The sequence below is a fragment of the Leptopilina heterotoma genome, unplaced genomic scaffold (genome assembly GCF_015476425.1).
Source record: "Leptopilina heterotoma isolate Lh14 unplaced genomic scaffold, ASM1547642v1 Lhet_8, whole genome shotgun sequence".
Classification (NCBI taxonomy): domain Eukaryota; kingdom Metazoa; phylum Arthropoda; class Insecta; order Hymenoptera; family Figitidae; genus Leptopilina; species Leptopilina heterotoma.
Genome location: NW_025111180.1, coordinates 945655 through 959256, shown reverse-complemented (window position 1 = coordinate 959256; position 13602 = coordinate 945655). Strand labels below are relative to the sequence as shown.

General features: G+C 24.5%; 1 protein-coding gene across 14 annotated transcripts in view; it reads left to right on the top strand.

The window, feature by feature from the left end:
- Window positions 1-13602, top strand: part of LOC122511050 (glucose transporter type 1) — a 303150-nt gene that overhangs the window by 102809 nt on the left and 186739 nt on the right. For 11 of the 14 annotated variants that reach the window (XM_043626066.1, XM_043626065.1, XM_043626063.1 and 8 more), the window contains 3 exons: window positions 7278-7473; window positions 8855-8965; window positions 12710-12805. In XM_043626066.1, coding sequence (XP_043482001.1) covers window positions 7278-7473; window positions 8855-8965; window positions 12710-12805 — 403 coding nt within the window. Of the gene's footprint in view, window positions 1-404; window positions 756-3423; window positions 4176-7277; window positions 7474-8854; window positions 8966-12709; window positions 12806-13602 lie in introns of those variants that run through there. The other 3 variants (XM_043626075.1, XM_043626076.1, XM_043626077.1) reach the window with 3 other exon arrangements.

The window sequence follows — 13602 nt, the reverse complement described above, 5'->3', positions numbered from 1 at the left end:
CAATTTTGAGTTTTATTTATTACTCAAAAACAAAAAAACCGTAACTTATTTGTGTGTGTATGTCGCAATTGAAAAAAAGAAAAGAATTAAGCAAAGGAAAAACATATCATCAAATCATGTGCTGATTTTTGTCAATTATTTTGCCAACGGTTCGTTCCGCATAAAAGTGATGGGCCATTAAAAAAAAAAAAAAATTCTCAAAAAGCTAGGTGAGTAAGCTGGCGGTGCGTCGCGCATTATTTGCGATCTTAACTTAAATTTTAAAAAAATTTCTATTTTTTTAAGTATCTATTTAATTTTTTATGAATTGGACGTCACGATTTATAAAAATGCGAGGCGAATAATTCATTTTTACATTATCTAATTATATTATGAACCACGACTGTGTTTCCAAAACTAGGTAAAAGTTTACAGTGAGAGGGAAAGAAAGAGTGAAATATAAAGAAAGAGAAAGAGAGGGAGAAAGAAAGAAAGAAATTTCTACAACCATTGGTTTTCGATGGACAACAAGCCCCCGAATACAAACAATTCAGATTAACAAAAATTGAATTATTGGATTATTTGCTGGGAAATCCAACATAACATGCACATTTATGTTGGTTGACAAAGACAGACAAAGAAATTCTCAGAAAAAGACCGAAAAAACTGAAGCTCTAGAAGAGGAGTTAGAGAAAGAGAGAGAGAGAGTATTGGGAAAGGAGTATTGAGAAGCTACTGTAGTTTCGGAACACAGCCATGGTCTCCCTACCTCCCAGGTACATACCGACATCATCACTGCTCTTCTTCTCATTTTTCCCCCCTCTTTTTTCTCTCTCTTTTCTCATTCACACACTTTTTTCTTTTTATTTATCATTTTTTTATATTTTTTACTTTTTATCATTTTTCTCATTTTCCTGAACTAAATTTCTATTTTATTTTTTATTGTTATAATTATTATATTTTTAAAAAATTAAGTATTCCATTATTTGTTATGTATTTATTATAATAATTTGTCAGATTTATATTTATTGATAATTATTTTATTTTCATTATAGGTATATATTTATTCATACTTATTTTTCCTTTATATTTTATATTATATTTTATTTTATATATTCATATTTATTTTTATTTTATATTCATTTTTCTCGTTCTTTTCCAATTTCATCGTATCTTTCATTTTCTCCTTCTCCTTTTTTTGCGCCTCTCTCTTTGTTTGAAATTTTTCGAAAATTACTTTTCTGTTCACTTTTACTTTTCATTTATTTTGTTTTCAGTGTTGTCTTTTTGTCTCTTCGTTTTTTCATTTCATTTTTTTCAAATTTTTCACTGCGCAATCCTTTTTCGATTCATTTCATTTCATTTCTGCTGATCACCCTTATCACTTAACACGCAATGCATTCAACAACCTTCTGTAACCCTTTCATCCTTAATGGATCATATTTCTATATTATATTTTACTCTGCTGTGCACATCGGTCAAATATTTCTCAAAATCGTCACAAAAAAAATATTTGCAATAATTTTCTTCTTCCGAACGAGCGAATTTTTTTCTTACAACCTTCTATTCACGTGAATAAGTAAATAAAATAATTATTTTTCGTTAACATAGAAGGAGTTTACACCGAGAGGCATATATTTATACTCGTGCGGATATTCCTCCAGGAGAATTGATTCGCGCCTGCGCATAATGTTTGCCTGCAACTGTGTAGTGAAAGACTTTGCCTTGACCACGTGTTTGCGCAGGCGCGAGTCTATTCTCCTGGAGGTATATCCGTTTATGCGAGCACGAGTAGAAATATATGCCACTCGGTGTAAACTCCTTTATAATAACATTGAATTAAGCACAAAGTCATGGAATGAAGTATGAAAATAAAAATTAGAACTAAAGAAATAAAAACAAAATTTTTTACAACAATAAAAATAAATATAAATTTTAATTTTTTAAATGTAAATTTTTAGACGGAAAAATTGCTGATTATATGTTTCATTAAAAAAAATAACGGAAATAATATTCAATTTTAAATAATGACAAAAATTCTCATCAAAAATCCAAGACATGATCCAATTTTCCCTAGGATTTTTTTGTTTCCTTTTTGCTGCTGTTTTCTCCTTTTAGCGCAAAAAAAGTAAACATTTGCTTTTGCCGCTAAAAGAAGAATCTTTTAATTCAGTGAGAAATTTTGCTTTTAGAAAACAATTCTATCAAACACCCGGAGGTAGGGAGAAATCAGTTAATTCAACAAACTTCCAGTCTTTAAACACTGCTAATGAACTTAATTTTCTTTTAAACTGCCAAAAAAATTTGCCTTCTACTAGTAATATAAAATTAATTAACCTAAATTCTAAATTTAATTAACTTTTAAATTTAAATAATTTTAATAAATTTATAAACTTTTCCAAATTTTAATAAATTCTAATAATAAATTATTATTATTCCAATGAATAATTAATTCATATTTAAATTTAACTCTAAAGAAATAGAAATTCATTTACATGTTTAATTAATCAGCTAATAAATTAATTACCATGTAAATTTATAAACAAACAAAAAATTTCATGACGCAAATATATTTCATTATATTCGAAAAATTGTTCAATTTCTTTTTAAAGAAAAGAATTTTTAAATTTAAAACAGAAAAAAATGAAAAAGAAAAAAAAATAGAAAAAAAGTAGAAAGAAAAAAAAGTAAAGCAGAAAAAAGGGATAAAGTTAAAAGAATTTTAAATCTAAAAATAAATGCAAAAGAAACAAAAAGTAATTTTTATCAAAACATTTTCAATCCAATATTTTTGACCCCTATAAAAGTAACAAGCTTAAAATGTATCAAGAAAATGAATCAAAAAAATCGAAAAAAAAATATTGAAACAATTTTTTCTCGTATCTATTGATATCAAACTTCAAAGTGAAATTTTTTTTATCTATTATTTTTCCCTTTTCAGAATATTTATCCTAACAAATAATAATAATAATAGTAGTTTTTTGTTTGTTTGACCGTATTATATATTTTGTAGGATAATGACGTATCTAGGCCTTTTCATTATCCTACAAAATAATAATAATAATAATAATAATAATAATAATAATAATAATAATAATAATAATAATAATAATAATAATAATAATAATAATAATAATAATAATAATAATAATAATAATAATAATAATAATAATAATAATAATAATAATAATAATAATAATAATAATAATAATAATAATAAAAACACAAAACCGTGAAAATTGATTCTTTTGTCATTATTTGACACATTATAGCCTCTATTGTGAATTATGTTAAAAACTTTGTTACAATTTTTAAAGTAAATTTTCCTTAAAATAAAATTTTCCATTTCGCCAAGAATTAATAGATTTTTAAATAAAATAGAAAATTTAAAAAAATAACTCTTTCTGCAAAAAATAGAATGAACAATAATTTTCATTCCATTGAATAATTTTTTCGATTAAAAAATAAAAAAAAAGAATACAAAAACCATCTCTCGTTCGTAAATTGTATATTGCCACACAAATATTATATAGAAGGATGAAAGAAGAAATATGCTCGCGAGGAAAGAAAAATTATATAAACAAGAAAATAATAAATCACATCGTCTATATAAATCAGCCATAATATATATATATAGATTCCTTATAGGGCTTCGTTCATAAAAAAAAAAAAAGGCAAGCTTTAATCATTTTTGCACACACACCTCTCATGCATCGTGCCAAGTAGGATATTTCTCTTCTATACACACTTTTCTCTAAAATCGTGAATCTCACTCAGATTCTTATTCCCAGTTTCATTCAGATTGATTTCAGTCTTTTATAAAAAAAAATTTCTTATTTCTGCACAAAAAACAATCAAAGAGAATTAAAAAAGAAAAAATATGATTCTTGGGAAAATTCACCGTTCATTAGATTTCTGCTCTACTTCTTTTCTTTCTGAAACACTAATTTTATGTGCACAGCTGCAAATTCACAGTAGTTTTTTTTATCACCTCAATCACATAAATATATATCACATATATACACAATAAAAAAACCTATATATAGACATGCTTTTTAGTCGCATTTGTATTTTGTCTGTGTTGTTGAAATTGTTTATGTACATTAAGTCTTATGATATTGTTATTATTATTGCTGCTGCTGCCGAGCTGTGACTTTTGGGACAAGTCGAAAAAAATTATTTCACAATTACATTTTGTATGCATAATTCAATGATTTTTATATATTATTATGTTATATAATTATAATTTATAATATTTATACATATTTAATTATATGTATCTTAATATATTCATAAAATTATAAACATATGTATATAAATAATATGCTTGATATTTTTTTAATTAATAGTAAACAAAAAATTCTTTTGATAAAAGATTAATAATTGTTTTTGTTTTGTAATTTTTCTATAAAGAAATATATAGAATAAAAAAATTATAATTATAATTTTACTCTAAAAAAGAATATAATACAGAAAAAAGAAAAAAAGTTGTTTTGTAATTTTACTATCACACAAAAATGCGGAATAATATTAAAAATCTAGTATTATTATTTTACTCCAACTAATATAATACAGAATAAATAAAAAAATATCGAATTATAATTTTACTCTAAAGAAAATATAAAATAAATTTTAAAAAAATTTATTTTTGTAGTTTTGTAAATAATATAAATTTAAAAAATTTAGCATTATAATTTTGCTTCAAAAGAATTTACTATACACTGAAAAAAAAAGTTCATTGAATCAAGTAAATGCATTTTCTTGACCTGATTTATTTGAAACAAACCCATATTTTCTTATTGGAAGAAATTTATTTTCTTGTGTCAAGTAATTTTGAGCATTAATCAAAGTTATTGAAATAAGAAAATATGGGTTTGACATAAGTAAATATCTTACTGTTTCAAACGAACTGTTTTACATGCGCCAAGTCTCGAAAAAGTATTGAATCAAGAATATCATGTTCTCACGTCAAGTAATTTACCTTGAGTCATTTGGTATCTTGAGTCAAATCATTTTTTTATTTCCTTTAAAGCAACTATTTATTTCATCCAACACCCATAGTCTTGAGCCAAGAAAATGGGAAGATTAATACAAGTTAATAATTGTTTCAAATCAATTAAAAATTATTTTGTTTCAAAGAAATATTAATTAATCTAAGCATTTCTTTTACTTGAAGCATTTCTATATTCTCATGTTTCAAAATCATTAATTTCTTGCGAGAATGTTATATTTTCTGGAATGAAATATTTTATTTATTCAATTCAATTAAGTGTAAGATCTTGAATTAAATCATTCTTTTGTTTCCTTTAAAAAAGTTTTTACTTAATTCAACGCTCATATAATCCTGATTCAAGAAAATACGAAGGTTAATATAAGTAAATATTTGTTTCAAGTTGATTAAAAATTATATTCAATTAATCCCATATTTATTTGAAGAAAGAAATTCATTTTCTTGTGTCAAGTAATTATTAGCATTGAACAGAATTCTTGAATTAACAATTTAGTATTTGTCAGAACTCAATATGTAATTATTTCAACCAAATATTTTACTTTTCCGAAGTACCAAAAAGTATTGAATCTAGAATATATGTTCTTAAGCGAAATAATAAAGTATTGTCTGGAGAATTCATGTTTCTTGAATCGAATCATTTTATTTATTTGCTTTGAAATTTTTTTTTACTTAACACAATACCGGTGTTCTTGATCCAAGAAAATATTTTTCTTCAAATGTATATGCAACTTAAATATCAGTTTTTGAAAACTGTCCATTGAGGCTAGGATGGCATAGTGGTAGCGTGACGGCTTCTGGTGCGTGCAACCCGAGTTCAATTCCTCCGACCGTGGAAATTAAATAATAAAAATGTTTGACCTAAGTATTAGAAAAGATGGGATGGGGGTAAGGGGGGGGGGGGTAATTTAAGTAAATAATTTACTTGTATTGAGAAAGTATTTTTTTGATTGAAATCTATAAATTTTCTCAAATCAAGAAAATATTTTCTCGGACAGAGAACATACTTTCTTGATTTGATACATAAATGATTTTGAATTAATATATTCTGCATTTCTTACATGCTACTTAATTTCTTGATCGAATTCCATATTTTCTTGGATCAAGAATATCTGCGTTCTCTCACAAAATAAATGTTTTCTTCATTTAAATCTTGAATTACTTGAACGAACGTTACAAAAAATTGGATGAATCAAATAAAATAATTCAATTAACTATATATATTCTTAGAACAAGAAAATATTTTATTCATTTAATACATTTCATACTTCGTATAAGAAGACTAACTTCTTGGTCGAATTCCATATTTTCTTGGATCAAGAATATATGTTCTTCTCCCAAATATCCTATGTCAAGAAAATCGTTTTCTTGAATCAATACTTTAATAGTCTTGGCCGTATTCAATCCCACGATTTGCTTCAACCAAGAAAAATTTTCTTGGTTCAATACTTTTTTTTTCAGTGTAGAAGAAATAAAAATTTCAGTTTTGTAATTTTTCTATAAAGATTATAAATACGGATTAAATGAAAAGAGTAGTTTGGTAATTTTACTATTAAAAATTGAGCAATAAAATTTTACTGCAAAAATAATTAAATATAGAATCAATAAAAAAAAATCTAGTATTACAATTTTACGATAAAAAGAATATTAAAGCAGAAGAAGTAAAAATAAGTATTTTTGTAATTTTACTATAAAAAATAAAATAGAGAATAAATAAACACTGAAATAGTAAAATAGGAAAATTACAAAACTTTTCTATAAAGAATAAACTGTAGAATAAATAGAAAAATTCAGAATTATTGCATAAACAATATTTTAGAGTATAATTATTAATTATAGAAAATTGTAAGATAATAAAAAGAAAAAAAAAGAAAAAAATAGTAAAAATAGTACCTAAACATCGAAGAAAATAGAATCGATAGAAAATATAAGATTGAAGTTAATAAAAAAACAGAAAATAAATATTTAATAACGAAAATAAAATTAACAATAGAAGCAACAAAAAATTTTTTTCGAAAGCTCGGCAGTTTTACAAGTGAAGGTAGTTTTTTTTGGTAAATTTTTTTTTCAAATATTTTCAATTTTTTTAGTTTGGTTTTTTTAGAGACTAGCCACACAATAATCTAGTCTTGGCCTAGTCAATATTAAAATAGTGTCATTGTTTCCGTATATTTTAAATAAATATTTAAAAAAATACGGCTACTGTTTTTTTCAATTTATTTTTTGTTTTTTGTTTGATAATTTTATTCACGTTTATAAGGACGTGTATGTGTGTGTGTATGTTGCGTAGTCTGCAGAAACAGGTCAGCGTTATGAGTATGAACTTGAGTGCCAAGCTGGACGAGCTGCAGCAACGGGGTGACCGTCAGCTGGAAACGACTGTCGCCCTATGTGAGATACGCACGCAACTGCAGGAGCTGACGAAGAGTGTCGAGTCCTGTCAAAGTGAGGTCAGCGAAGTCAAGAGGGACATGGTCGCGATTAAGGTGATAGTCCTCAATTTTCCTTTATTTTCCCTCCAATCACTTTTAATTATGAATTTTCAATTTTTCATTTTAATTCATTTGAATTTTTAATCACACTTTGCAATTACTCTCTAAATTTGAATCAGCGAAAAGTCGCTGATTCACCAGCCCAGAGTATGCAGCTGATGAAATAGCGTATATACACTGATGAAACAGCGTATATGCACTGATTTTCCAGCGTATATACGCTGTTTCATCAGCTGCATACTCTGGGCTGGTGAATCAGCGACTTTTCGCTGATTCAAATTTAGAGAGTATGTTTACAAAAAATTGTATTCAAGTAGTATTTTATATTATTTTTTAATTTAATTTTTACTGAAGAATTAATAATATTATGATGATAATAATAATAAAAAAATTAATATCAACATCAATTAATAATATTAATAATAATAATAATAATAATAATAATAATAATAATAATCAAAATACTATTAGTTATTGAACGAAATTTTAATTATTCGAATTTTTATTTATCATCGTATTTATTTAAAAATTTATTTAACAAATTTATTTAATTTATTTATTATATAAAATTATTTAATCGAATATTTATTAAACAGATTTTTATTTATTCATTTCGACTAATTAAAATTTGTATTCAATCAATATTCAACTAATAAGTTTTGTAAATAAATATTATGTTAAATATTATCGATAAAATAAAATTTTTACTGAATAAATATTTAATTAAAAAAAATTCGTATTGAATAAATATTTGATTGTAAAAATTCGTGTTGAATAAAAATTTGATTGAAAAAAATTTGATTGAAAAAATTCGTGTTGAATAAAAATTCGATTGAAAAAAATCCGCACTGAATAAAAATTTCAGTGCAAAAATTCGTATTAAATAAAAATTCCGTTGAGTAACTGATAATATTATTATTAATAATCTATTTTAATTAAAAAACTTCCATCGAATAGATATTCAATGGAAAAAAATTCATTTGGGTAAAAATTTAAAATGAAAATAACAAAAAATATATTAATAACAAAAAATTCCCTATCAACTTTTCGTCACATAATTATTAAATTAAATTCAAAATTGCAAAGTGTGTAGATTCGAAATCAATAAAGTGCACTTTCATTTACCCTTCGGGACCTGTTTGAGAGGTGTATAGTGTCTATAAATATTTTATAGTTTCACGTTTAATGACACTAATTATCCATGTATAATTGGTTTTAAATTTATGATGAACTTTTAATGTAAATTTAATTAAATGCCGAATTTTTTTTTAATTTCTTTAAATTTCAATTAAAAGCAAAGAAAAATAGGAATTATATTTATATTTTTAATGATATTATTAGTACAGTGGTATTATTTTTTTTCTCTTCTTTATAGCACGAATTAGATACAGTGCAGCAGGTAAAGGAAGAAATAGAAGAGTTACGAGAATATGTCGAGCGTCTAGAAGAGCATACGCATAGGCGAAAACTTCGACTTCTAGAACAGGTATTTGAAAGAATAAATTTCAAAAAAGAATTTATAATTACAACGAAAATATTTTTTCTTAAATTAAATTTTTAATGTTATTATTATTTTAAAAACACTGCTTTAATTTTTGTCTGCAATTTCAAATTTTTAACTGTTTTATTTAAATTAAAATATACAATAAATAAAAATTCATAATTTTTTTTATTATAAAACCATATTTCTATTTATCTAATTATTATAGTTAATTTAATTAATATCAATTAATTAGGGGAGAGTTGTCAGGGTTGGGCAGTGTTTAGGGTTGAGCCACCGCGTTTATTTCTTTTTATCACACTAGCGCCATCTGTCTTTCAGGGTGTCTAACGGTCAGGGAAATGTCAGGGAATGGCAGAACATTTCATTGAAAGTCAGGGAAATTTATAAAAAAGTTAAAATTTTTTGTGAATGAGGCATTTCACGTCAGAAATATCACGATTTGCAAAGGGTCAACCAATTTTCGCAAAAACTTCGTAGGATTATAGTTCTATATAAGAGACTTCTTTCCCCCAAATTTTTTCAAAAAAAAATTCAAAATTGTTGAAGATACGCCATTTTGAATTTAAATATTAATTTTATAAAAGTTTGAATATCTTGGAATATTGTTTATGGATTTTTATGAAATTTACACATGCAAATAAAGTTATTAAAAAAAATTAATTTTTAAATAAAAAAATTTAAAAAAATTTTTAAACAATTTTTTTTTTTTTACTTAACTGGGTCCGGAGATATTGAAGTTTTTGTAAAAAAAGCGTCGCCGCGCCATAGCACCATACTGCACAAGTCGCGTCGTACGTTACCGTAGTCGTGCATTGCTGCTGCAACTAGGCCTATTTTTTACAAAAACTTCAATATCTCCGGACCCAGTTGAGTCTCCATCAGTTTTTTTTTATGAAATTAAAGGTGAATTCATAAGGAATTCAAATATGTTAATAACATTTTTCTCAAAAAGGAGTAAATAAACAAAAAATTGTCTAAAAAAATTAAAAAAATTTTTTTTAATAACTTTATTTGCATTTTAAAGTACATACTTTTACCTGAAAAATGTGTAAATTTCATAAAAATCCATAAACAATATTCCGAGGTATTCAAAATTTTATAAAATTAATATTTTAATTCAAAATGGCGTATCTTCAACAATTTTGAATATTTTTTGAAAAAATTTGACGGAAAGAAGTCTCTTATACAGAACTATAATCCCACGAAGTTTTGCGAAAATCGCTCAGTTACCATATTTTTATCCCAAGAAAGCAAAAATAAAATTAGTAAAAAGTCATGGAAAAGTCAGGGAATTTTTTTCTCAATCCTTGTTAGACACCCTGTCTTTGTACGTAAATTCTTGCTACTAATGTCAGCAAACTTTTCACATGAGTCGCAGTGAAGTATAAAAATTGTTCATTAAGATGATATGTGAAAATGTGTAAAGTATTTTAGTGTTTGTGTCACGCGTTTGTGTTCTATGTGAGTCAGCGTTGAGCCATGAGGGAAATTTTGCAATTACAAAGCGTACTTGCAACAGAAATTCATTTTTTCATATAAATAGGTGTTAAAAACTTCATTTCCATTGAAAAAAGAGGAAAAAAAAATTTTTGATAACCTTTTTTCATTTTTTCAATTTTGGATTTCGTTCATGAGGAATAAAATATCTAAAGTTATATGAAAATGCATAATATGGGATTTTATTTTAATTTCATGGTTCCGTTCCTCATACCCAAGTGTCATTCTATCATTTGAAAGTCATTTTTAATCATTTACCTAAATATTTCATTGATTTTCTACAGTGGCTCAACTCTGACTACCATGTTCAACCATGGCAACTTTTTTTTTAAATTGCTTATAACTCAGAAACTTTTGGTCAAATCTTTTTACAATGTTCAGCAAAAACATCCAACAATATGCGCAAAATCGCGAAATTCGTTCTACAGGGGAAGTTATGAAGAAAAGTTATAACTATGCCCAACCCTGACAACTGTCCCCTATATATTTTATTTTCTCATTGTTTTTTAATTTCCTTAATTATTTATTTTATTTTCTCAATTTTTTTTGTTTACTAAATTATTTATTTTATTTCCTTAATTATTTACTTTAATTTTTCAATTCAAATTTAAGTTGCAAATTTTAATTAATTAAATCTGTATTACTGGCACAATTTTACTTCATTATATTTCTCACTGTTTCAGATTCTTGTTTTAATTACTACAGCGGAAATATTCGACACATTTTAGTTTCTATAATTTAATTTAAGTTGAAACAAGCAATTATGTTTTTAGTTTTATGTACATATTATTTTTTAATTATCACTTTATGTATTTTAACTTTCTAAGTTTCAACGTGTGTACCATAATGTTTATATAGATAAACATTTATTCGCTATACTGTCTACACTTTATTGTTTACACATTTTGTTATTACGTTTATAATTTAATATTTAATTTTGTTTTTATAATCACTCTACCAAAATAAAAAATTTTTACTCAATAAATTTTAGGTTTCACTCTTTTATTTTTGTTTGTCAATTAGGATTAATTTTAATTTAAAAAAAAACTAAAAAATTCCAATGAAGAAATTTTCTTGGAAATAGACACGAGAAGGTTTTGTACAAAAAAATTAAAGCAAGTTTTTTTTCTACTGACCTACTCTTAGAAATATATTAAATAAGCGGAATGATTTTTATCATTCTAATGACCCCGACTGTGTTTTTATCGAGAAAAACAATTAAAGAAGCAATTTTTACAAAGAAAGTATGTTGTAAAAGAAATTAAACGTTAATAAAAACTTTAATGTAACTCTATATATTATATATTATAATTTAGAATTTACAATTACAAAATATTAATATGAATGAATAAATAAATAACTGCAGATAGAAATTAAAAAAAATTTTTTTATAGTTTAAAAATATATATTATGAAAAAAAGTGAAACGAATAATTTAAAAATCGTTAAAAATATCGTAATAAACAAAGCCAATTAATTTGCGCTGATATTTGCTTTATATATAGAGAAATAATAATTTTAATTTTGATGTACGTTATATTTATCCACATTTCATCGTCTCCCTTAATGAAATATTAATTCCAATTTGTAAATGTGCACACCAGTAATTTCATTGCTTTATACAGATATAAATAACGTACACGTATATTAATTAAAATATATCTTCTTTTTAACAAACGAAAAAAGAATTTATTAATTTATTTGACAATTTCATTTACTAAAGCTCCGCGTATTATTGGATTTGTTATTTGGAAAATATTTATAAATAAATTATGAATAATCTATTTATAAATTTTTTCCTCCAATTATCAACGTGCGAAATTATTTATTTCATTATTATAGAAACCTTATGATTGTGTGTTTCATTCATTTTATTAATTTCTTTGATTCATTATTTCATTTATTTGTTCGTTCAATTTATTATTAGTTTAGTTATTTTATTATTAAAAAAACAATAATTTAACTATATTAAAAAAGTGTAGTTTTTTTCAATGTTTTATTTGTTTAAACATTTTATTATTTGTTTAATTAATAATATAGTTATTATTAGTTTAATTATTTTCTTATTAGTTTAGCAATATTAATTTAAGGAATATACAAATATTTTTAGGAACTTTGAATTAATTTGTTAAATATTCATTTTTATTTATTTCTCTATCGTAATTTTGCGTTAAAAAAAAAAATTGTGGGGAAGTTGAATAAAAAAATAATTAATTTTTCTATATTTCAGGGGTTGACGTTTTTCCTTTCGTATGCTATACTAGCAGCGGTGCTGGGAATGCTGCAGTTCGGATACAATACTGGCATCATAAATTCACCGGAAAAGGTATTTTTTACAATAAATATATTTCGTATTTTCGAATTTTTTATTTTTTTAATTTTTCATTTCTTTCGATATTTAAAATTTTTTTAAAACTTTTTATAATAGTTATATTTTATTATTTTTATATATTTTTTATGTATCATTTTATATTTAACAGTAACACAAATTGATGTATTTATTTAGAAAATAAATTTATATAGTCTCCAGTTGTGAGACTGGTTTTATTTTTGACCCGTAAATTGTAAACGGGTAAACGAAATTGTAAATAAAATACACCGTTCGAAAGGTAACAGAAATACGCAACTTTTATTAAAAGAAAGTGTAGTGTTTTGATGAACTCAAAAAATTTTACGATACATTTTCCGAGCTTTTGTAAAAAAAATGTCTCCAGTTGTGAGACACTCATTAAAAATTGCTAAAATTTAATAAGTTTGACATAAAACGTTATGTTTAGTAGAAATAATTAAATATATTAATAATATATATTATTATATACTAAATAATAATATTTATTCGCCAAAATATGACTATCAAATAAACACAATTTAATAGCTTCAACAAGAGCATTAAAATGAACTATGACAGAATAGTTAGTCTAACTGTAAAATGTGGTAATAAATACCATTTTTACAGTAAATTTAACTACTAAAACAGTTATCTTAACTATTTGTTGTTACCCAGTGAGAAATTGCCAATAGACTTTAATCGGTCCAATATCGGTCCAATATTGGTTGCCGTGCTGGGCGCCGATTTACTCCCAATATTGGACTAATATGGGCTGATGCTTGGGATGTAACGGC